General features: G+C 47.4%; 8 protein-coding genes across 8 annotated transcripts; 4 read left to right on the top strand and 4 right to left on the bottom strand.

Annotated features, from left to right (window-relative positions):
• Window positions 1-6150: 6150 nt before the first annotated feature.
• Window positions 6151-6899, top strand: RhiXN_10030 (uncharacterized protein; the record flags this gene model as incomplete). The annotated part of the gene is made up of 5 exons (XM_043329846.1): window positions 6151-6431; window positions 6488-6539; window positions 6593-6676; window positions 6742-6835; window positions 6889-6899. The coding sequence occupies 5 exons, from the start codon at window positions 6151-6153 to the stop codon at window positions 6897-6899; spliced, it is 522 nt and encodes a 173-aa protein (XP_043182680.1).
• A 395-nt stretch (window positions 6900-7294) lies between these two features.
• RhiXN_10029 (uncharacterized protein) lies at window positions 7295-7775 on the top strand (the record flags this gene model as incomplete). The annotated part of the gene is made up of 4 exons (XM_043329845.1): window positions 7295-7474; window positions 7537-7554; window positions 7609-7694; window positions 7742-7775. The coding sequence occupies 4 exons, from the start codon at window positions 7295-7297 to the stop codon at window positions 7773-7775; spliced, it is 318 nt and encodes a 105-aa protein (XP_043182679.1).
• A 922-nt stretch (window positions 7776-8697) lies between these two features.
• RhiXN_10028 (Myo-inositol-1-phosphate synthase) lies at window positions 8698-10407 on the top strand (the record flags this gene model as incomplete). Its single annotated transcript, XM_043329844.1, has 2 exons — window positions 8698-8957; window positions 9021-10407. 2 exons carry the CDS (start codon window positions 8698-8700, stop codon window positions 10405-10407), a joined length of 1647 nt encoding a protein of 548 aa, XP_043182678.1.
• A 241-nt stretch (window positions 10408-10648) lies between these two features.
• Window positions 10649-12143, bottom strand: RhiXN_10027 (ubiquitin family protein; the record flags this gene model as incomplete). The annotated part of the gene is made up of 6 exons (XM_043329843.1): window positions 10649-10777; window positions 10837-10901; window positions 11015-11546; window positions 11601-11860; window positions 11920-12039; window positions 12089-12143. 6 exons carry the CDS (start codon window positions 12141-12143, stop codon window positions 10649-10651), a joined length of 1161 nt encoding a protein of 386 aa, XP_043182677.1.
• Window positions 12144-12320: 177 nt separating this feature from the next.
• Window positions 12321-12877, bottom strand: RhiXN_10026 (Prefoldin subunit; the record flags this gene model as incomplete). Its single annotated transcript, XM_043329842.1, has 3 exons — window positions 12321-12441; window positions 12492-12738; window positions 12802-12877. 3 exons carry the CDS (start codon window positions 12875-12877, stop codon window positions 12321-12323), a joined length of 444 nt encoding a protein of 147 aa, XP_043182676.1.
• Window positions 12878-13259: 382 nt separating this feature from the next.
• Window positions 13260-17516, bottom strand: RhiXN_10025 (Vegetative incompatibility protein HET-E-1; the record flags this gene model as incomplete). The annotated part of the gene is made up of 7 exons (XM_043329841.1): window positions 13260-14849; window positions 14899-16431; window positions 16489-16524; window positions 16572-16707; window positions 16760-16890; window positions 16942-17433; window positions 17496-17516. 7 exons carry the CDS (start codon window positions 17514-17516, stop codon window positions 13260-13262), a joined length of 3939 nt encoding a protein of 1312 aa, XP_043182675.1.
• A 1393-nt stretch (window positions 17517-18909) lies between these two features.
• Window positions 18910-19649, bottom strand: RhiXN_10024 (uncharacterized protein; the record flags this gene model as incomplete). The annotated part of the gene is made up of 5 exons (XM_043329840.1): window positions 18910-18920; window positions 18974-19067; window positions 19133-19216; window positions 19270-19321; window positions 19378-19649. 5 exons carry the CDS (start codon window positions 19647-19649, stop codon window positions 18910-18912), a joined length of 513 nt encoding a protein of 170 aa, XP_043182674.1.
• Window positions 19650-23490: 3841 nt separating this feature from the next.
• RhiXN_10023 (uncharacterized protein) lies at window positions 23491-23934 on the top strand (the record flags this gene model as incomplete). The annotated part of the gene is made up of 1 exon (XM_043329839.1): window positions 23491-23934. One exon carries the CDS (start codon window positions 23491-23493, stop codon window positions 23932-23934), a length of 444 nt encoding a protein of 147 aa, XP_043182673.1.
• Window positions 23935-24339: the final 405 nt, after the last annotated feature.

Here is a 24339-nt window from a genome sequence, read left to right as displayed (position 1 = left end):
TGACCAGATCAAGGTGAAATAGATAGAGTTGCCTGATATATGTACCCGCAACCTTTTAGGTCAATGTTCGGACACTTCTCCTTGATCGCGGCTAGTTCGTGAATTGATATATATTGATTCCCACGCCTCATCTGTAAAAAGTATTTCACGTATAAAATGAATTGATGATACGAACAACAAAGCTATCCTATCTATAACATATCCTACGGAAATGTAAGAAGACCAAATGACGTATGCTTCCAATAACGCACAGATTGGGAGAGTTGTATGTTAGGTGTCCAATTTTTGTGACGGTGTTGGTACTGGAGGAGTGCTTGTGATTGTTGATTGGCCAGCTTTAGATGGGTCTGAAGTTCTCGCACGTTTGATGATAGACAACAGGGTAAACCGTTTTCGCGCTGATACAGGGGGGCAGTTCTGAATAAGGCATTGGTCGTCCAGCCTCAATTCTAAGTGCCAAGACCAAGACTCATTGATCAATAAACCAATAAATAAAGGGAAAATACCAGGGTTATCTCACCATTCTTAGGATCGTGGGTAAGATACTTCTTACTGGACGCAATAGCCTGTGTTTGGGGGTCATATCATTAGATGTTTCAAGTGAAGTCACCATTGAGATATCATACCTTATGAACACGCGGGTGCTCTACCATTCGAGTAACCGTAACAGTCGCAGTCTTGTTCATCACTCCGACTTTAGTCACAACACCTTTCAATATCATGGGCGGCATGTTGATCCAGAGCAAAGTGAATCTGGGCAACTATAGGTCGACTTTGGGTGACTGGAGGGAAGATCGGGTTACTTAGAAAATGACATGAGGTCACGTGCCATCCGGTTTAATGGCTATTCTACCACGTCTCGTCCTTTCAGACTCAACGTCTTTGGCACAAGAAAATATAAAAGACATCAAGTCTCCTTTGATAATTGTCTAATTTTAGTGGTTATTCATCTACTAATTCAGTGTATATAGTACATAACACAACCATTTTACCATAGAGACGATAAACATGTGCAAAGGTCTCGCAACCGGCATGCAGTCCCTTCTCCTCGATAACTAACTTCGGTACAGGATGACTACGCTATAATAGGTTATAGAATTAAACGAAAAGCCCCTAATTCCGGTTAAGGCGGGGATTATACCCGGTGACATAGGCTTCATAGTGGCGTTGAATGGCGTGCTCGGTCGAAGGGTGATAAGGGCTCCAAGCATATCTAACGGAGAGCATTAAAGGGGAGGGGCGGTTTAATTTAGGCCCCCTCTAATCTCTCGGACTGCTTCAACCTTTTACCTTATTCTGATCCGTGAAATTCAATGGCTACGAAAGTTGCATCTGAATTTGCAGCTGCGAACGAAATTTATGTAAAGGGTTACGGCGGATATCTGCCTCTTCCGCCGGCTCGTCATGTACGTATATAATATCTGACCCAATACCAGAGCGATAATCATCAATCAATTATTTAATATCGAATAGGTAGCAGTTGGTATGGGATAGTAATGACCGCTCATTTCGAGGTCTAATCTATATAATACTGATTTTAGTAACGTGCATGGACGTAAGTATGAAATGACAGTCTTAAAAAACTCGTTTTAATCAGTATACTAGGCTCGAATTGACCCCATCACCTCGTTAGGCCTCAAGCTAGGAGACGCACATGTGATCCGAAATGCAGGAGGACGAGCGTAAAGATTCCTTAGGTCCGAGTTTCTGGTCTCAATATTGATCAACTCTTAGTTCAGAGGCTATCCGCTCAATAATAATTAGTCAACGTCTCCTTGGAACGACTGAGGTAGTTCTTTTCCATCACACTGATTGTGGAATGCGTGGGTCACGTTCTTCATCATCACAATTGGGGGAGCTGGAAATAAATCAATTGCTATTACAGTCACATTCTCGGATCAAGATATAAAGGACAAACTGAAAGCATCTGCGGGTCCAGGTGCGGCTCCACTCATCGACCAAATCGCATTTTTACCCTTTTCAGTAAGTTTGATCATGCATCACAAACCTCACATTGACTCATTAAATAATATTGATAGGAAATCGAACAGTCCATAAAAGAAGATGTGGAATATATTAGGACCCATCCGCTGATATTGAGAGACGCTAAGGTTTCAGGGTGGGTGCACGAAGTGGAAACTGGGAAGATTCGCCAGGTAGCATAAGCTCAGATTTTGATTCTGTAATATGGGGGCGAGGGATTTGTCGGTGTATAATGCAATGCATGAACTATTGGTAAATTCACAGTCCAACTATAGCTTGAGAGTCGTTGTTACACTATGCTCATATGATGTATTAAGCGGATCCTACTTTATGCACATGCTTGTAAAGTGAGTAGTTCGGGACCTATAAGAATGTATCTTGGTTCATACCATGCTCGCGTAGAGAACTAAGGAAAGAAAAGATACGTGTGCGATCGTATATAACATATCGGGACCGTGAAAGACAATCAGCATGTAATCGTATATGCGAGATATTGGGATTCCAACACATGCATCCGAGGGGGTGACTCACACTTCGATTCATTATGCACCTTCTCCAAGTCAATTCTTATCTGGAGTTCAAGGCTCCAATATACGAGTAAAATGTGCTAGTCAAACATAGGTATTGATATTAATAACGTGGTCACCCATTATTTGTTTTGTTTTGTAGACCCGTCAATACGCGCGCGGCTCGAATTATAAATCAAAGGAAAGTTCTTGTCTGTTCATGTCATGTGTGGTGCATTTACAGCCGTTACGGAAATAAATTAGTGTGGACTTTTTACTTTCCGCCCGCTGTGGCCCACTCGTTGTTTGGTGACTTGGTCCGTGGAACGTACCACAAATGGTACATCACATGACAAGCTTGCTAATTGATTCTTAGTCCAAAAAGGTCTGCATACTCAATGGAACAGCGCGCTCTCGTTACAGTGTAAGTGGGTCGCGCGTGCCCTCATCTATGGTGCGATTGTCAGCGCCATATTCAGCGTGTCATTACAAAACGAGGCGAGCGAGGGGTATATTGGTGGTCATTCACGTGAGGCGTGTTCCGCGGACTAAGTCACCAAACGAGTGGGGCCACAGCGGGCGGAAAGTAAAAAGTGCACACTATTTCCGTAACGGCTGTATCAATTGGCCTAGCCATTCATTTCAGCCCTATGGGCGCTCCCGTCTATCTGATTCCCGCACTCGGAAGCTACCACGTGATGATTAATTGGTACCCTGTACGCTATCCTGTCGCTACACCTCGTACCGAGTATTTCGATGCCTAGGCTCGTGAACAATTGGAATAGAGATAGAGTCAAATCTAGCGAGCCATCAATGTCCTGGGGTTGGCAGTAAATCATCGATCATACGGCCACACCACTCAATGAACAGGATGATCACAGATATTCCAGGTGCCAACAAGTTCTTGTCAATAGCCGAACTTGGCCCTTTTACTAATATGCAGAGTTTTGCGGCGGAGCCTGTAGAGGCCGAAAAGCTTATACTGGGTGATAAGGCTGGGCCACGTACTGACACAATTCGCCCATGTACTGTACTTGCACTTTGTTTATAATACTACGTTCCGGCGCTTGCGTCTCAGGCTCCTTTCATCCATACCGTGCACTGCGAACCCGTCGTGCTCGCAGCAGTATTCGCCCTAAATCTCGGTTTTCTCTGTGAGTCCCACCCACGCCTCTACTCGCATATGATCTGGTTTGGCGGCCCACCCAGGTCACTCGGCAGCGCGGCCCCGGTGGCACCCCGGTTCGGCGTACCGCCTCTCCAGCCCTCATCCCTCTCCGCCCGTCGGTCCTGATCGTACGCGCTTATACCTTACTCGTGCATTCATATCTTTCCCTGCTTGCTGTATCGGCCCGAGGCCAAGCTGTGAACCAGTATTGAACTGAGTAGCGCGCGCACGCCTATTTTGACATCTGTGCAGACTGTGTCGGATTACAATGACCGAGAGTGCATGCTGGTTTCAGCGCATATACCCATGTGGTGCGCTCCTGTTCGAATTGGGTGTTCTCTGGTTGAGGTGGTGGAGGCACGGCGAGGAATGTCCGGAATATCTGTACTTAAGGTTCTGTAAGACTTAATATCACCTAAGGGTCGGACGCTGTGTTGACAATTCAATCATTTGTTCCTGGAGTCTGATACATATTTGACTATAGACCTACATCGGATGAATGAGATAAACAATGAGCTTAGAGTTGGCCCCATTTATGACTGACTATTTGAGAGTAGGTAGTATTCGAAACAATTCCGAATCGTGTTCACGATGTTCTCATCATTGCCCGTTAAGGTAACATCCGGCAACATTTTTCAGCTGGCATTATTTCGGAGATGGGTTACGTATGAGGAAATAACAGCTGAGCTATTGGCCTTGCTGCATCCCTGTTATACCATTGGTATGTAATTTGAAGCATCTACGAGCATATTTTAACATGGCTAGCACATGAGAAGGACTATTGTTATCTATACGACCCCGTCATGTGGTCTTACGGATGGCTTCTTCAAGCTGTCAAACTCGGGTAATTCTCTTTCGTTCTGATCCATCGTTTTCTCGGCTTCTGACCGCTCTAATCAAGCGGATGTTTCTCTCCACCGCTCGGTACCTTGAACAGGTCTCAGTTTAGCTACCATCATCCACCGCGGTTTCTATTAAACATTGGTCCTTTTAGCACAACTATGGCCGTTTGATCGCTGATGGTGTGTTCCGATCACGAACACCATCAGGTTGGCAGAGTTTGTGCATCGTACATGCTCAGTGTTGCAGTGATTGATCGGGCATGAAGCCGACTTCTAGCCCGAGATTCGCGGTTGGGTCTCAATTGATGAGCTCTCGGGCCGGTTGTTCCCAAACACCCTCAGAGGGTAGCCATGTTCGTGATATATCAGTCGCCCTCAGCAACAAAATTGACTCACTCTACTCCAAAAACAACCTCAAGTTCAAAGAACACCAAACAAACTGCTGGTTCCCAATTTTCGAGTCGAAGATTAAAGCTTGATTAAAAATCAAATAACCGCGAAAGGATTGCTTCCCTTTCATAGCAAACACAAATACAGACCGCCAAGATATCACTAGTGACTCCGCTGTGTGCGCCTCTGCTAATGATCCGATAGAAGCGCATGTCACGCGTGACATCCTACTAAATTATCTTGTGTTGGTATTTCTTTTTCGAAGGAATGAGCATGATCATGATGATAAGTCAAAATACGTAGCGAGCGACCTTGTCGCTCAGGGTCACCCTGATTTCCACCTAAACGGCAAAAACTACCCAGTAGCCAGGGCCCGTTGCGCGGGCAAACAACTAGTGGCAACATTACACACGTATGTACGGTTATGTCGCACCGAGTATCAGCAACCCGCTGGAGATTGACAGCGACGAAGACCGAGCCTTTAGCCGAGCGGATATACATGGTAAACCTTGGTCCCAGGGTCAATGGGTGGCGATCAGCAGGGAGGTTTTGGCACCGACGTCCGCGGTGGTATTCTTAGCTATTCCATATTTTATCTAACTCTTGATTATACATGCAAGTGTCCTCATCTATAGCAGGTGCCACATAGTTTAATGGTACAACCGACCATATGCATCACTACCACCTTTCACTCTTTATCACTCAATTCACCACAATCACTATTCCTCATTCGGGCACGGCAATTACCCTTAAAGTTATCTTATCAAACGCGGTTTAATTTCCGATCAAATACCGAATCTAGCTGATGCCTTGGTTGTAATTCTGTAAAGAGAGCCCCCCCGCACGTGAAGACAGATGCAACCTCGGCCAATCGAGACATTGGGCGCTTGTTGATGTTCGTTGATGGTTCCTAAAAGAGATGATTCGCATTTCCCCTCGCATACAACAATCATGTGCTCGCTGGCCTTGTCAATCCGGATCAGCTCGGCCCCCGCCCAAGAGGCGGTCAGAAGTGCCCGTTATCCGCCCGGGTGGGACCCCTGACACCGGAGGGGGACGAAACAGCGGATGTATGCGCATTTACTTGGTATGAGCCATCAACGCGGGCAGAAAGGTACCGCCAGACAAGTCTAACGACTAAGTTCGTACAACAACACCTCCTCGAGAGGGGTTCGTTTGGGGTATATAAGAATTGATAGATTCACCAGAGCTCACCATCCAGCACCTGGACTTTCACTTCAGCCTTCCTACCTCACTCACAATGCACTTCTCTTTCCTCTCTGTCTTCCTTACTCTCCTCACCACCTCCCTCTTTGCAGTCGCTGCCCCTGCTACTCCTGCTACTCCTGCTGCCTCTGCTGCTCTCGTCCCTGCTCTTGCTCCTCCTGTCGGCGCCAAGCTCTACAACGCTACCGCCGGCTACAACGCCACTCACGGCCTTCCTTATGACAAGAGCCTCCACGGCCCCTTGACCGAGCGCGACCTCAAGGCTCGTCAAGCCTTCACCGGCGATGCCACCTGGTTCTACCCCGGACTCGGAGCGTAAGCTGACCTGACAGTATATGCCATTGTGATCCATTGCTCACGGCCTGTGGCAGATGCGGTGGTACTAACAACCAGTGGGAGCACGTTGTCGCACTCAACGCTCCGGTGAGTTAGCTTGACCGAGGCTAGTAGAAGAGAGTCTGAGGGACTATGTATAGCAATGGAACGGCGGAGGAAACTGCTGGCGCAGCATCACGATCCAAGCATACGGCAAGCAAGTGCCGGCTGCGATTGTCGACCAGGTAGGGGATATGCGATGATGTGTTCTGAGGCATCAACTATACTAACTGAACGGAATGCGATGTAGTGCCCTGGATGCGCATGGGGCTCGCTGGATCTTGCTCCGGCCCTGTTCCAGCAGTTTACGGGCCTTGACACCGGAAGGTTCCAGATTACCTGGTGTAAGTGGTGTATAGTGTCTGAATATACAGATCGTGCTAACATTCAACCTTAGGGTTCAACTAAGGTGATCGCAGAGGCATCGAAAAGGCTACTATGAATAAGTTGGATTATTAGCTGCATAGATGTCTACATTTTGTAACTGAAGAATTCTGCTCCCTTAAGCCAAGCAATTTTTGTAACTCGAATAAACGAGGATGAAATGATTATGTGTCTCAATTTGACTACACTGCGCTGAGTTGACAGATAAAGACATGAAGTGGCTCATTGGAATGTTCTTTTGTCAGTTCCAGAAGTACACAGGAGCCAGCCAATGGGATCGTATGGGCTTGATCGTCTTGTCTTATATAACGCTAGAAAGAAACGAAGCGACGCCAAGTAGAGATTTCACCGCCCATCATTCACCCATTTTCCGTAGCACAGCCACGTGTCACCTTGTGGAGTTGCAATTGACGGTCATCATGCAAACCTGGCGAAGGCTCCCAGTCTTTGTTGCTGTTCTATTAGCAACTCTGCAGGCAACATTATGCGAAACTGCGTCAGGTGACATGGGTGGACTTTTACCTGAAGGAAGTAGGAATTTGGATGGACCGATAGATTTCACGAATGCGGAGGATGTAATGGAGAAATTGGGACCTGTGGTGAGTTTGTGTGTATTTGCACTTGAAATTGGACTCTCGTATCTGAGTGTGCATTCCCATAGATAACGAATCCTGACGGCGTACGTTATCATCATCATTGCGACGGCTCATGCTCATTCTCATTCTACACATAGTCCATGTCACGTATCGGAAACTGGAAAGAATTAACGAAACGTGAGCGGGCCACGTATCTGAAAAAGCTGGCGAAAGGGAAGACAACGTAGGTCCCCAAACGTCGCCCTCCCGGCTCGAATCTGACGATAGCAGGGCGAAGCTAATGAAATCGAAGGACGAAATGTAAAGCTGGATCAAACTGTAATGTGAGCAGCGAAGTGCTCCAGTCGCGTTCTCTGCTTCGGTGTGAATGTCTTTAGCTTGTTATTGGCTCTATGCTGCCACCCTCAAATCGCATTCTGACACTGCCGTGTTTATGACTAGTCGGCAAACCGGCAGAGTACAATGTGGATCATGCCTTCGGCAGCCCGAGCGCTTCCGGAGGTCATGGTGAAACTAAGAAGGCAACCAGTGCGCGGGTCTGCAACAGGGTTTCACGCATCGGGGCGCGGGTCTTGCGACACCGAAGATGCCAGAACACGTCTCCCCACAACGTGTACAGGGCGGATCATGCGTCATACAACCCTTCTCGCTCTGATGTTCACGGCTCAGGGGCTAAAATGTACATAATTTTGTGGAAAACCGTGTTGACCACGTTGTGTTCCCCGCGTAGGCTGAGTTATCCCCAACCGAAACAAGCTGTAAATTAAGAGATCATACGAGTTTTCCCGGAGCGTGGGAGTGCAAATTTGGTATGTGCCTGTTTGGAAATTCAAACACGGCACAAACAGAGCAGACGCCGGACGCCGGTAATAAAAGGCGAGCCCCCCTGTCGCCCTAGTCTCTCATCCACCACTGCTACTCAGTTCAGCACCGCCCGCATCGTACTACATAGCAACTTTTGCTTGACTGGTTCCCCAATCAAGTTTATGTACTCGAATCAACTTGGTGCGTAACGCAGAGTCATGACACGCACTTATTTCTCATTCCTTTTTCGCATTTTTCTATAGGTTCGAAACACAATCCGCATAGAGTGAGTGTAGCCCTATCATCACTCGATATACATGTTACTGATATGGCGTGTCGTAGGGCAACAAACACTCTTCTCCAGCTCCGTTAGCTCAAAACTAAGTTCCAAACTCCCTGAAAAAATCTTTATACTATCTACTATGGCTCCTACTGCTATCAACCAAGCCTATGGTACCGGCTATAGCACCCCCTCGGAGCCTGCTCCTATTCATCCCACTGCCGCTCGTCGGACTGACCCCGTCATCGTCGAGTCGGAAGTGACCTCCTATTCCGATTCGCATATTACCGCCAAGTACGAATACAAGGGCGCTCATGTCGTCAAAGAACAAGGTCGTATCAGCGTCAAGCCTACTGTGTCTCGGTTCGAGTTCCAAACTGTGCGCAAGGTCCAGAAAACTGGGTGAGTTTTCGTGCACTGCTTGACCGCGGGTGGCTAGATATTGATGTGGCTATGAACACACAGCTTGATGATGGTCGGTCTGGGCGGAAACAACGGCACGACACTGGCCGCAACTGTTCTAGCCAATCGTCACAACATTACATGGCGCACCAAGGAGGGAGTTATGACACCCAATTATATTGGTTCTCTCCTACGTGCCTCGACCATGCGCCTCGGCACCGACCCGGAGACTGGTCGTGACTTCAATATCCCGGTCTCCGATGTCTTGCCTATGGTCCACCCCAACGATCTCGTGATTGGCGGGTGGGACATTTCCTCCTACCCCCTTGATGCCGCTATGGATCGTGCTCAAGTCCTTGACTGGGATCTTCAGCGCCAGCTCATTCCCATGATGGCTGAGATTCGTCCTTTGCCTTCGATCTACTACCCTGATTTTATCGCTGCCAATCAGTCAGAGCGTGCTGATAACGTCATTTCTGGCAACGACAAGCAGGCTCACGTTGAGCACATCCGTCGTGACATTCGCGAGTTCAAGGCCAAGCACGATCTCGATCGCGTTGTCGTTTTTTGGACTGCCAACACCGAGCGTTATAGCGCGGTCATCCCTGGCGTAAACGACACTGCTGATGCCCTTCTTAAATCTATCCGCGAGTCTCACTCGGAGGTCTCACCTAGCACTGTCTTCGCTGTTGCATCTATCCTCGAGGACGCCCCCTTCATCAACGGAGCTCCTCAAAACACTTTTGTTCCCGGGTGCATCGAACTCGCCGAGCGCCACAAGGCTTTCATTGGTGGTGACGACCTCAAGAGCGGCCAGACCAAGATCAAGTCGGTTCTCGCCGAATACCTCGTCAATGCTGGTATCAAGCCCCTTTCGATCGCTTCGTACAATCACCTGGGTAACAATGATGGCCGCAATCTCTCTCAAGAGGCTCAGTTCAAGAGCAAAGAAATCAGCAAGAGCTCCGTGGTCGATGACATGGTCGATGCCAACCGTCTCTTGTACCGTCCGGCCGATGCTGCCAAGGGCGAGAAAAAGGGCGAGCACCCCGACCATCTCGTTGTTATCAAGTACGTTCCCGCAGTCGGCGACTCGAAGCGCGCCATCGACGAGTACAACTCTGAGATTATGATGGGTGGTCGTAACACTCTTGGCATCTTCAACACTTGCGAAGACTCGCTCCTCGCCACTCCTCTTATCCTTGACTTGACGATTCTTGCCGAGCTCTTGACTCGCGTCAAGTATCGCCGCAACTCGAACGACGAGTTCCTGCCCCTCTACTCGGTCTTGTCTCTACTTTCCTACATGCTCAAGGCTCCTCTTGTCAAGCCCGGCACTGAGGTCGTCAACTCGCTCAACCGCCAGCGTCAGGCCCTCGAATCGTTCTTGAAGGCTTGCTTGGGATTGGCCAACGAGGGCGACTTGCTCCTTGATACTCGAGTTTGGTAAATGTATCTCGGTAATGAGTAGTACGAGTTCAACACGATGTACTGTCTGTATTGGATTGTAGCTACGAGTCATTCAACTGATTCCTCAAATGCGATTTTGATTGTGACTCAAGTGTATCGATGGATAGAGTGCTAAAAGAGAGTAAACACCCATGAGCTGCGGTGTTCTGAAGATCCCAGTGAATAAGCATTACAATTCTAAGGAACTGGCGCTACAATTTAAGGTTATCTACTTGGGTCGATTACTGAAGACCTCCTCCACCAAGGATATATTCAATTGCCGAGTCCACGCGGCCTCCACATGCCAATAGCGCACGAACATTCTGTTGTGCGTTGGTAAAGCCCATATCTTGGAGTTGTTGTAATTGAACCTAGAGAGCGATGGGGCCTCAATTTTCAGCTGGATGCAGAGGGAGTGTCGTCGTCTTACCTGGAAACGTTCCTCGACAGGACGCGGATCTGGGGGCGCTGGAGGTGCACCAAATGCGCCAAGTGCTGCAAAAGGATTCCCACCCGCTGCATTCCCCTGGCTTCCCAATCCACCAGCACCACCAAGAATCTAAATCGAACCCAGTCAGAACCGAAACGAATATCGACAAATCAAATACGTGCCTGTTGGATTAACGACGGGTCGATCATTCCAAATGGACTGGGGTTGGGGTTCTGGGTTCCAGGCGAAGTCGGGTTAGGATTACTGCCAGTGTTAGCGGCAGGTGATGTAGGATTGGGATTGCTGGCCGGGGAAGCAGCAGACGTAGCACCCGTCGCAGCCTGTTCGAACAAGTTCCCGCTCGGCTGCTGGTTCTGTCCCTGGTTCTGAGCCCCGCCGAGTCCTCCGCCAAACAAGTCAAACGGCATCCCGCCGAAACCTCCGCCTCCAAATCCGCCTCCCATCGCTCCACCACCCATAGGATTGATCCCAGCTTGCCTCAATGTAGCCGTCATTTGCATCATATTTCGTAACGTGTCTGGGTTCGACATCATCTGTCTAAACTCAGGCGATTGTAATGTCCGACGCATGTTAGGGTCCATATTTGTGAGGTGGGGAGACTGTGCGAGAATAGTGTCCATCAAATTAGGATCGGACATCATGCGGGACATTTGTTGCATAAATTGAGGAGAGGAAAGCATGTTTTGCAACTATCCATTTTTGTTAGTTTGAGTCCTAAAATAGTAGATTGAGCGGGCGCAGACCATATTTGGGTCGTTCGGGTTTGCTCCTCCAAAAAGGTCGTTCATATTCAAACCTGCGAGAGCCCCGTGTCCGCGAGGTCCATTGAGTAGCGTCTCTGTCGATGTCTGGCCAGTTTGCATACTCGGTAGAGGTTGTGTCGGCGTGGAAGTCGAAGAGGAGGCAGTTCCGGTCGGTTTGGGAGCGCCTTTGACCATATGTACAGTGTGTGCATTCTGTACCTTGTACGTCGAGAGTACGTCCTCGTCTTTAAGTACTCGACCTGGTGGTGGAGCAGGCGAGTGAGTGGCAAGGTGAAGGAAATAGATAGAGTGGGCTTACCAGAGTAGATTAAACGTTGTCTATCGGCAGATACATCTGACTTTTCCGCAATGGCTTGCTTTAGCTCAAGGACAGTCTTGTCGGTGGATATGGTTATACTGAGCTTCAGTTCACTTGGACCTGTACATATATCAGGAAATGCGGAGTTCTTCATTGCAGCCTTTTATACCTTTTATATTTAGAGTGATTTCGTTTGAGCTGGCAACAGAGGCTTGTTCGGCCATTGTGGAGGTAGAACACAGAGTGCGTGCAATGACCAATGCCAATCGGGTGACATGAGATCTGTGGCTGTGTCTATTGTCTCTAATTTGGTATCTACGAGAACATCCTAGAACTTTACATCTATATGTCCTGATAGGGCAAGGCGCTACGACATTATGATTCAAAGTTATAACACATATTCATGCTGCAGTAGTCTGTGACTGCTGTTGAGAAGCCATTACGTTTTGAATTGTCACGACTTCGGTCTTGATTTTCTCTGACTTTTTGTTCAAATCAGATATTTGTTGTTCTACGCGCGTGCTGCAAGGCCAGTCAAGTACAATGTGGTCAAGAATCTTGACAAGACTCACATTTCACCTCTAATAAACTCCAATCGCTTGTCCACGTTGCTTTTCGCTTCCTCCGGTTCTTGCTTGACAAACACCGGTCCAACCATCTTGTAAACCGTGTTATGGGGTTTGAGGTTTGCAAACTCCTGCTCGGACACGTTAGAATATGTCCTCTCATCTGTCATGATGGGGCTTGCCTTCTTCACAGCCTCATTCTCGTTAACTTGTGAATCCAGCCTTTGATGGGTTTCTACAGCGGTTTGGGTATCTGTACACCGACTTTTCCGATCAGTTCGACAAATGTCATTCTCGGTTAGAGATGGGCACTTACCCTCCTGAATCTTTTGATATTCTTTGGACGCGTTTTCGAGCCTTGTTCTGAGATCTTCGAGGCTTTGTTTGCTCATTGTCGTGGTTGCGATTGGATTCCAGCACAGTAGTAAGCGCGCTGGTTTGTCAGATAATTGGGTCCTTTTGGGACTTGCGCGTAATAGGGAATTGTCAAAGTCGCAGGTGAACATAGCGGTATATATTCCGACCTGTTGCTTGAAATTAGTTGTTTCGCCCAATCATTGGGCTTATCCGAGTCGTTAATGTAACGCATATATTAGACAATCATGTCGTTGGTGACGAATACATACATGCGGGGAGAAAACCATAATAAACATCTAAATTCTGTACACGGCTCGAACCGTCCAAGGGCTCCCCTCCATCAAAATAACAAATAATGAGATTTTAACAGTGATGAATCAAACCAAAAAAGTGCTAATTTCCACTTTCTGTCTTGCGTCACCATTGACGACGGGCTCCTACTGGCATCTCCTTTTTTCCAGGCCATCGCCTCCCAATAAAGTCTTCATTCTGGGACAGGAAGGAAATCGCCCTAGAATTGTTGACGCTGTGCCCAAGGAGATGGCAGGAACCGGAATCTGGAGAAACCCAGACTAGTAATTGAGATTTGTCATTTAAAAGCCACCCGTCCGATTGCCACTTCCATCCATTAGGCATATGGGGGAGCTGATGTTCTAATCCGGGAGTAGGCGTTGCGCCCAGTGGCTCATTAATGTATGCTAAATGAGTGGCTTCGAGTAACCATGCAATCGACATCGCTGAATCTGGCGTCTGGCGTTGAAAGGGGAGAAGAGGAAGTTTTTCGTCATGCAGCTCCCGGATTCGGATCATTTTCTCATTGAGAGCCTTTTCAAGGAATGCCTTTTGGAACGACTTGTTATACAGCCCAGTGTATGGTCGCACGTCAGCAGGTTTCGGTTTCTCGTCAAGGTTCCAAACTTTGATATCCTCGCTATGAGAGCCTGAGAGCAAACGCGTACCATCCGGCGAGAACGCAAGGGCCCGAACGCCGTTGAAATGCTCCCAAGGACCGGTGATCAAACTGCCGGTATTGATGCTCCAAACCCGGATCGTCGAGTCCGCCGACCCAGATGCGATGCATGACCCGTCTGGCGAAACGGCTACCGAGTAGACAAAATGGGTGCAACCTTGAAGAAAGCGAGACATAAGTGATTTGCTATCCGTGCTCCAGACGCAGATTGTACAATCAGTTGAACCGGAGACGAGACGAGTTCCATCAGACGTGAACGCAATAGACATGACGGAATTGGTATGACCTTGAAGGGTGCTTGGAGTAGGCGCCTCGTTAGTCAAGTCCCAAACTTGGATAGTAAAATCATTAGCACCCGAGGCCACCGATGTGTCGTCAGGGGAAAACGCAACGCAATTGACACCCCATTTATGGCCTTCCATAGTAGTAGAGCTGCTGCCATCTGTATTCCATACGCGAACCGTGTTATCCCAAGACCCAGAAACAAACCGCTTGCCGCTTGGCGAAAATGCCACTGACTTGACCGGATGGGTATGCCCATCAAATGAAGTGGGTACAGGCTGACCAGTCGCTACGTCCCATAATCGAATAGTACAGTCTGACGAGGCCGAGAGGACAAGTGTGCCATCGGGTGAAAAGGCAACAGAGCGAACCCAGTCGGTGTGGCCCTCGAGTGGATGGAACAGAAACGAGCCGTCGCGTGCATCACATATAGCGATGGTCCCGTTCTCGCATCCGGCTGCGAACCGAGTACCGTCCAGAGAATATGAAATTGATAATGCCCCCGAACCAATATTCCAACTCTGGTGCGCCGAGGTCTTCATATCCAAACTCTCTGTAGGACCTCCGTGAGGTTTTAGCCAGGACTGAATGCGCTTAGAGTAGATCCGGTACACCAAGCTTGATCTCGGACACAGTTGAAGGGACGATATATATATGTGTGGCGTCGAATATGAGATTGAGCTCGCCGAAAGTTTTTGCACAAAAGCATAAGCATCGTCGAGTAAAGTAGTTAATTCTGGTGGACAAGCCACTCCCTGGGTGTATACGTGAGAATAGCAAACGATTTGGACAATATCTGCTTACATGTAGTCTTTGTTTGAGCTTCAGTAAAGAAGCAGCGCCAGATGTAAGTTCCTGTAGCAGGTTTAAAACCTCCATCCAATATAGAAGCTGCTCAAAGAGAAACTCTCCCAGCAAGGGCAACATGTTAGCTACATTCGGTGTTGATTCAAGGTGATCCGCCCAGTGGCGACACGCGTATCCCAAAGAGGGAGAGATCTTGGCCTTGATGATAGAATCGATATCCTTCACCTCTTTGTCGGGTATAAACGACGAATCAAGCTCGCACATGTTGAATCGTAATTCCTCCTTCATTTTGGCCAAACATCCTTGTGCCAACAAGTGACCCTGCTCGGTAACGTCGCAATGATACGACCCAGATTTACTCTTGTCGAACATGACTTCGGGAAAAGTCGAATCCAACGGAGAAACCAGACCAGAAGTTTCAGAATAATTCAATGCTGACCGCAGTGAAAGCAGTGCATGTTCCACACGTCTCGGTTCGTCAATTCCCGCCAACATGCCGATAGTCTCGACGTTGACAGATTCCTGTGCGAGTAGTACAGTATTCAACACCAAACGGATATCTTCGACCTCGTCCTCTTCAAGGCCCTCGTCATCGAGCACGGATTTCAGTACGTCCATATACATTTTAGCGATGGGTGTATGCAAAGTTGTCAATATTGGGGTGTTTTGAATCAACGACATGAATGATTCCTTCGAATAACCCGTCTCTCCTGCAGCGAATTGTAGGAGAGAAACCGCGGTCAGGAACAAAACTCCACAGCGTTGCACGAATTGGTCGATTTCGCTGTCCTCGATTGACTTGACAAATCGTAATTGGTGCTTGACATGCAATTTAATATCCGCCTGTACCTGGGCCTTGCTGATGTCATGGAGGTGAATCGCTACGGCCTTTTGGTTCTCTACGCCCAAGGACATCCTAACAAATATATCACCTCCTGGCCGAGCCGTGACAAGGAACTTCAGTGGGATACCAGGCCCAGAACTCTCAGGGAGAAGCAAATCCAATAGACCTTCTATACTCTCGAGATTGTCGCATTCGTCCAGAGCATCGATTACGATGACCACTTGTTTTGGCATGGTACCCTTGGCTTGTTGCAATGGCTTATTCAAGAGGAGGTCGAATTGCTTCGTCAAAGTCTTGGACGCAGCTTCCGGATTGCTTCCCAGCACGTCGAACAACGCCGATCGAAATGAGGCCGAGTATAGAGCGAGCTGGTATGCAATGGTGGGTATAATTCTAGTCGCATCCCGGCATTTTTCAGAGTTCCTGTCACAGAAAAAGCTCGCGCCTAGGCACCGGCGCCTCTTCATCCGCTCGCAGAACGTGTATGCTATTGCTGTCTTGCCTATTCCTGGCATCCCATCCATCCAGTAGACCCCTGATGAAGTTGGATCGAAGAGCCATGTTTCTAGTCCAGAAAGTACCTCGGTGCGTGTGCCCTCGGTGCAGCCACGCCGAACCTGTTCGGTTCCGAATAGGGCATCGAAAGGAGCCTCCTCGATATGATTTAGCCATCCAAGGCGACTGTTCTATATTTTGGGTTGAGTATTCGTGGACTGGTATCCATATAGTATGTTTGTACTAACATTCAAACTCTTATGGAGAATGTCTCGTCCATTGTCCTAAGATCGGATGAGGATTGAGCTGCGCCCAGAAGTGTCGAACTTACCTCGAATTTTACGAATGTATCCCTGACACCTCGATAGTAATACACTATCTGGTCCTCACCGCTATTTTCTTCTGTATCTCCCCCATTCGATTCCAAGCGCGATTTAATTTCTTCTAGATGCTTGTTGATGAGATTCCTAATATTTGTCAGTACGAAACAATGGAACAAACGCTATCCTCTTGGCTCACAATAGAGAATGTGAGAGATTGTCTGGAAAGAGACTGATTTTTTCTACAGTTACAAGCTCCCTGAAAGAGTCGCTCGCGTTTGTGGTTTCTCGAGTCAATTCCTCATATTCCCGTTCAGCCCTACCCCAAGCCTAGTAATGGTGGTTAGCTTATATTTGATGGCTATTGGTGGAACGGCTCACCTCTAACCTGGGCAGGCATAAAAGTAACGTCTCGATGGTGGGTACGAGTGGAGAATTCTCATCCAAGTTATCTCTAAGCATTTCCAAAGAAGTCTGAAGGGCTATCCAGATGGGATCCTGAACCTGGCGAGCTTCATTCAAGTCGACAGTAGTGGAAGCAATCTGTGCAGATTCTTCCGTTTCCGCAACATGCGCGTCTTTATTAAGTGTTTCCAACACACCGGTCGATTTGTCGATGGGCAATGAGGTTAACGGTGCAACCGATGAATCGGTCAATCTCGGAGGTTCGCTGTTAATCTTGGGATTGTTTGTGGAGGATGCCGTAGCCGGTGTCTCTTCGGAACCTCGGGCAACATTGGCTCGCAAAGACGATGCTGAGTGGCTAGACAAATAAAACGGTTCAGGGTTTGGTGGAGTACGCGCCCTATTACTGCGTTGGGGTTGCCGCAAATTCTCCCGCAGACGACTGAAGAACCCTTTTGAATTCTTGGACTTGGCATTATGCGGGTTAGAGTCATCAGACATTCTCAGCTTTCGAGGGGGGTGATACTCACAATGTTCCCGAAGCATCTCATTTTATCCCGGGTATCAACGTGTGGCACATCATCATCGTTTATCTTGGTCGAAAAAAGTTAGTAAAGCAGCGGAAACACAAAAGCGATAGTTACCAACTTAGGAATGAAAAATGTAGTCACGTGGGAAGAGGCTTGTGTCCATCAATGTGTGATACATTTGTTCTTGTGTGAATCAACAAAGGTATCCAAGCGCGGAAATTGTACGGTTGTCTCCAGGTGTCAAGTGACGTAGCCCCTGGCCCAAAAGCCGAGCCGGGCTGTGCACCAGTGGTGTTGGCTCATTAAAATTGGGCCACTCGCTTGCTTATAGAACATGTTCCCTATAGCCTCCTGTTTCGAGAGGCAAATACTGCCCATCCCCTGACCACCCCGTGGGAATACATGCTGTTTTTTATCATGTTTCAGATCCTATGTCGACAGACACATAGATACATAGTACCAAAAAGGGAATAAATATGCATACAAAGGAAGCCTAGTCCAATTGTCTATTAAATCCTGCGTGCTTCTTTGTCTCCAACGAGAACGGTTGTTCTTTGGATATAGTTTCTGTATACTTGGATAACTATGACCCTATATATAAATCCACTCGGCATAAGGCTCAGGGCGACAGGGCTGTAGCATCTCATTGGCTTAAGGCATCCTTAGTTTGGGCAGAACATGATGGATGCCACTACTGCTAGCTGTATTTTGCATTATGAACAAACTGAAAGTACCGCCCTAGGGGTATGACAATCTCCCACGTATTAATACTCGCCGTACCATGGATCAAGTGATGCCAGGCGCAAGACTGAGGAAGCGGGCATAATACCGCCACTGAGACCGCAGCTCCAGTACTCGAGTGAGCCTTGTAATCACAAGGTGGTGAACAATAAAAATGTGTCCAGCGAAAGCTCCGAATACAAGTTTACCGGGACTATGATTGAGATCTAGCACAGATATGGGTAAATGTGACCGTGAATAAAATGCGAATTCGACGTAAGTCAATTACATTTAAAGAAAGATCGTCCTATATTCAGATATATCACCTAGTTGCCAGTACTTTCCTCTTATCATAAGTAAATGCGCGAGTGAGGGAGAAGCAATATGCTCTCAAAGTGCGGACCCATATAGTGCTCAAAGAACAATATATTATTAGTGGTGGAAAAATATCTAGATGTTCCCGAAAATAGGTGTATACCCTTCGGTATGAATGTGTATTTTCGCAATTCAACACCGGTCTAACGAGGTATCACACAGAGATAGAGGACCACTTTGTTTTATTCAGGTTGGTCTATACATGTATCAAAAACAGCACCTTCAAGATCATTCACCGACTTGTTTGTTCAATTTCACCACTTAGCAGGCCAGTAGAGCCGGACGACACCACACTAGCGCTCCGGGACCAAGTCCTGCTCTAGTTGAACCCTAAGGTTGAATGTTAGCACGATCTGTATATTCAGACACTATACACCACTTACACCAGGTAATCTGGAACCTTCCAACACCCAAGCCTGCAAACTGCTGGAATAGGGCAGGGGAAAGATCAAGCGAGCCCCATCCACATCCAGGGCACTACATCGCGTTTCGTTCAGTTAGTATAGTTGATGCCTCAGAACAAATCATCGCATATCCCCTACCTGGTCGACAATCGCAGCCGGCACTTGCTTGCCGTATGCTTGGATCGTGATGCTGCGCCAGCAGTTTCCTCCTCCGTTCCATTGCTATACACAGTCCCTCAGACTCTCTTCTACTAGCCTCTGTCAAGCTAACTCACCGGAGCGTTGAGTGCGACAACGTGCTCCCACTGGTTGTTAGTCCCACCGCATCTGTCACAGGCCGTCAGTAATGGATCACAGTAGCATATACTGTCAGGTCAGCTTACGCTCCGAGTCCGGGGTAGAACCAGGTGGCATCGCCGGTGAAGGCTTGACGAGCCTTGAGGTCGCGCTCGGTCAAGGGGCCGTGGAGGCTCTTGTCATAAGGAAGGCCGTGAGTGGCGTTGTAGCCGGCGGTAGCGTTGTAGAGCTTGGCGCCGACAGGAGGAGCAAGAGCAGGGACGAGAGCAGCAGAGGCAGCAGGAGTAGCAGGGGCAGCGACTGCAAAGAGGGAGGTAGTGAGGAGAGTAAGGAAGACAGAGAGGAAAGAGAAGTGCATTGTGAGTGAGGTAGGAAGGCTGAAGTGAAAGTCCAGATGCTGGATGATGAGTTATGATGAGCGCAGCGAGTGTTATATATCTACGAGCATCATCCATGGCAAGTACAAAAGTCCTTAACGCAAATTTCATGAGGTATTCGCGGCCGGTCCCATGTTTGATGTCGGATGCAACGGGTACGCATATACTCAATATCTCACTAGCCCAAGTGACAGGGGTCCTACACAACGGGTAACGGCTGCTTCTGGCCGCCGCTTGGGCGGGAGGCAACCTAACTCAGACTAAAAAGGCCAGAGAGCACATGGGCCATGTATGCGGGGGAACCACAATTTTCCTTGTTTAGCGAGAGAAATCATCAGAAAGCGCTCAATGTCAGCTGATTCATAGATTATCTTGATAGATAAAATTTGCTTCGACAACAAGACATCCATCTTCCCAGGCTGCATGTTTCCTTATGAGGTAAACGAAAAACTGTTCCCGATTTACGTGATTTAGACCCAATCCAGACCGAAATTAAACCGGCATCGGGCATCAGCCCGATCATAGAACTCGATGCTAGGTACATTTTATGTTCTTATCAATTACATTGGCATACTGGGTCAATGTTTCTTCAGGTATTACTAAAGTCCTAAATTTGCGTTAACAGTCTGACATACAAGGAACACGGACAAAAAGAATGCGGGTTGACTACTAGTTAGAATTCACCTGTTATTTACATTGAAGACTAACCATCTCGCCGAGTGACGGGGAGAACTTCCCGCTCGAGGGCTGAATCAAGGCACCCATCGGAAGTCCTACGTTAGGACCGGTGCCAAGGACGGAGAAATTTACAAATCCGAAATGAATGTGACGAATGTCCACTTGAGGAAAGTCTCCCTCGGCATCTGTTTTGGAGGATCGACCCACCCGGCTAGTAGAAGTTTGATTGATACCGAGGGTGCGGTAAGGGTCCGCCCAAGAACTGGCACACTCTTTCTATCGCAGTCATCAAGTCCTTCCTCCCGCCTCTCAATAGCATTCGTACAATCCGATCAAACCTTCCTGTCACACTTTGCTTGACCTAAGTGGTTGCGTCACGCTCCTGGTTCGACAAAATTAAGTATTCCAATAAGGATCAACGATGTCAAATTGGGTATCACCCGGAAATACATGGGTAGCGGAGCCCACCATCATGTCTGGTACAATGATAGGGGGCTGTCTATTCCGAGGAAGAGATTTAAGGAGATACGAATAAACTCAAAATTGTTGATTTAGGCGTGTGATACCCAGAAAGTGGGAAATCCTACTAAAGACAATCATGAAGGAGAAAGAATGCATGCATCGATCCCGCGAACATTAAACGGGAATAGCATCTCACTCAGATCACCGTATTTCTGTTGATAACGGTAAAGATAAGAGCCTAAGTCCCGGCTAGGACCACAGAGTGAGCGTTGGCCGAGAGGCAGGCTCCGAGGTAACACAACCAGAATAATGTTTTGAATAACAAATGATGATGGATAAAGAAGAATAGAAAGGGTGGATAATGGGTACGTTTCCGTAAGGGATTTAGAACGGTCGAGCCTTTCTAAAGTGCTCATTTAGAGGTGAGGCCCAGCCCGGATGCAGTGTGCACCGTGGAACTCGATGTGAAATGCGTCGGATACAGATCTAGACGCTGAAGAAGGGGTGTTCTAAATATCTGGACCACCTATTTAGCAGGGGGGGGTCGACCCCCCCCTGCTATTTTTTAAGGATGTATTTAGCTATGAAATGACACTTGATCGCGCTGATAAGATAACATCCCGCCGATCTCTTACCTTATCGGGACGTTGCTGACTTAAGGTGATTGCATATATTCGTCAAATAATCATTATTTCTCATCTAAGACACGGGATAGGGGCCGTTGTCAACAAATAGCGAGCGCCCCTATCGCAGCTGTCTCCAACCGACTATCACGTATGCTTAGCTGCAATGTCTAGCACAAATCGTTTGTCTATCTCCAACGTAACTCGCGGCCGGAAAGGCAAAGATTGTGCCTCCACTCCATCTAAGCCGCCCTTGACTTCCGCACCAAGCAAGGTGGATGTACTACATATATATATAACTTCAATGGCCCAAGAGGTGTTTGTATTAGGTCTCACGCATAGAATCAATATTTCAATTATGATTTTAGAAGTAAAGTCTATTTTACATGGACCGTTCCTTACGGAAAGGCGATACATGAGGTCCAAGCACTAGCACAGCCTCCGCCGTGCGGGCCAAGTCCGTCCCGTCCCGACGGACCGATTTAGGACGACGAATTTAGAAGAAATCCTTACGGAAACGTACCCAATAATAAGGTTCAAATGAACGTGGGGTTAAGGATTATGGCAAGGTCGCTGTGATGATTGTAGTGCCGGGTCGTAAGCAGGAACGCCTCTGGTAAAAAAAAACAAACAAACAAACAAAAAACAAACAAAAAACAAACAAACAAAAAAACAAAACAAAAAAAAAACACGAAATGGAAACTTGACATTAGATATAAACAATCACCAGTGTCTGCAATAAGACGATAAAAAGCTCACTAATGTATGCTATATGGATCGGGTGCCTTCGTATTGATTGCCACTTCTGCGGTAAATAGCTGAATTATCTTGCTTAGATGAAAAAATTCGTTTGGGTTGACTTGCACAAGACGATGGATAAACTGTGCAAAGAGGAGAGCAGAAATAGCTGGTCCATCAAAAGATGAGATTGTAGTAATTGTGAATGATGTCCACACGATCAAGTTACTCAGTATTTCCCTTGATACATGCCACTACCTTGCTGGCCAGAATATTAAACCTGCTCTAGTGAGGTATCAGTGTCAATATAGGCAGTTGGTAATGGGAACTACTTGGAAGCAATTTTGTGGAGCACTACTAGATCTTGAATGAGTTTATAGAAGTAACTAAACGAGTGCATGAGTTCCCATTGAGATTGTTGGATGACATTGGTGCTCAAAGGCAAGGAAAATGATCGACGATGAAATGAGACCACACCTCAGCAGGGTAACTGAGGCAAGCTACATGCGACGTGAGCCAAGAAAACTATTGATCGTGGTCCAAACGAGAAGCTAGAAAGATTGAGGCTCATTCGTCGTAGATTATGTGGTTTCCTCATGCGACAGTACGGGAAGATCTCCAGGTTGTGTTTCCATAAGCTATAAACTATTACCGGTAGTGCGTGATCATAGGATGATCTTTAGTTTCCTTCATGAACAACTAACGATGAATTCAGATCAATATTCACCGATTTTTCCAGACAGAGAGCCGAGTAGATATGGGGTTAGAACAACTAATTGAGATAAAACCACTTAAAATAAGATTGCATCGTATCAATTGAATGAGTTCACCAATTGGTCAACAGGCCTAAATTCGACTAAGGTTCAAAGTTCATGAGGCTCCGAGACTGTGTCTACTCTCGTAACACAATAGACGAGTGCAATACTGTATTAAGCTCGCATTTTCAGTCCTGACTCGAGCTGTCATTATTGGTGCGATTTACAATTCCTGGGCCAGCTCTCACTCATATATGCCAGCATGGCCTCGGTAAAATGAAATACCGGGCCAATATGACTAAATATGGGTTATGCCGATCAAGCAGGCGCACCGCATTGGCTCTTGGTCGTCGGGGCTGTATAAGTTCGGGCACGAGAGGAGCTATTATCTGATGGCGAGTCAGACTCAGCATCGCGTTTCGGCATCTCCTGTGCAATGTTTTGACAAACTGATAGTACGGAATCCATGGTTGTCAGGTTATAAATAATAATCACTGTCTAAACGAAGGATTCCTCATCACATTCGTCCATCACTTCCTCATCCCGCTCTGGTACACTTTTCAATCATGGGGTGTAAATCTAGCAAAGCTTTCAAAGAGAAAGAGCCCACTTTTGACATTGATGCCAAAGCCCCCGGTGTCGTTAATACTTTTAAGGATGACGTGCCGCCCAGCCAGGATAAAAGGCCTCCTCGAACCACTGCTTCCAAACCTGTGCCACCGAGTACACAATACAGAGGAGCCCAGTCTGATACGAATGCCTACTTGGTTTCTGGAACTAATCCTGCGATGAATCCAATTTATTTCCCTACTCCGGTCGTTGACCCTGCCCCCTCCCATAGTGGAGGGTGCCACAGTGGAGATGGCCATGCTAACGGAGGATACAGTGGAGGGAGTAATAGCGGAGGTGGAGGGTATAGCGGTGGGTGTGACAGTGGTGGGGGATACAGCGGCGGAGGATACAGCGGTGGATGTGATAGTGGTGGTGGTTTCAGTTCATCGAGTTTCTGATACTTTTGGTTTCAGCGAGTAGCTTCTTTATTAATTGTGGTCATATCTGATTATGAAGCCTGCTATAAGAACTTAGGGGATGAATGTTAATAAACTAATAGTTGTATCTGCATCCTGAGCGAGCTGCATTTGTATCGATTGTATCAGAGGGATTTGGAAAGAATTTCAGTCAAAGTGCCGTTGGGTACCAGGAATATTGAAGCGCAGGTATCCAATAATTAAAGCGACGCGCGATGGTTTGAGCGCATTTGCTGTATATGCGCTTCCCCATTTAGATCGATCGAACCAACTCGTTTTGCTCAGCTTAAACTATGTTTAAGATTTATATTCTTATTGAGCACCAGCCTGTAGAACATTGAGAAAAGGGAATAGCTGTTGCTTGCTCCCAATCGGTATGCTCACCCC

This window comes from Rhizoctonia solani, chromosome 8 (genome assembly GCF_016906535.1).
Source record: "Rhizoctonia solani chromosome 8, complete sequence".
Classification (NCBI taxonomy): domain Eukaryota; kingdom Fungi; phylum Basidiomycota; class Agaricomycetes; order Cantharellales; family Ceratobasidiaceae; genus Rhizoctonia; species Rhizoctonia solani.
The sequence above is the reverse complement of the archived record's forward strand: the minus strand, read 5'-3'. Positions and strand labels throughout refer to the sequence as shown.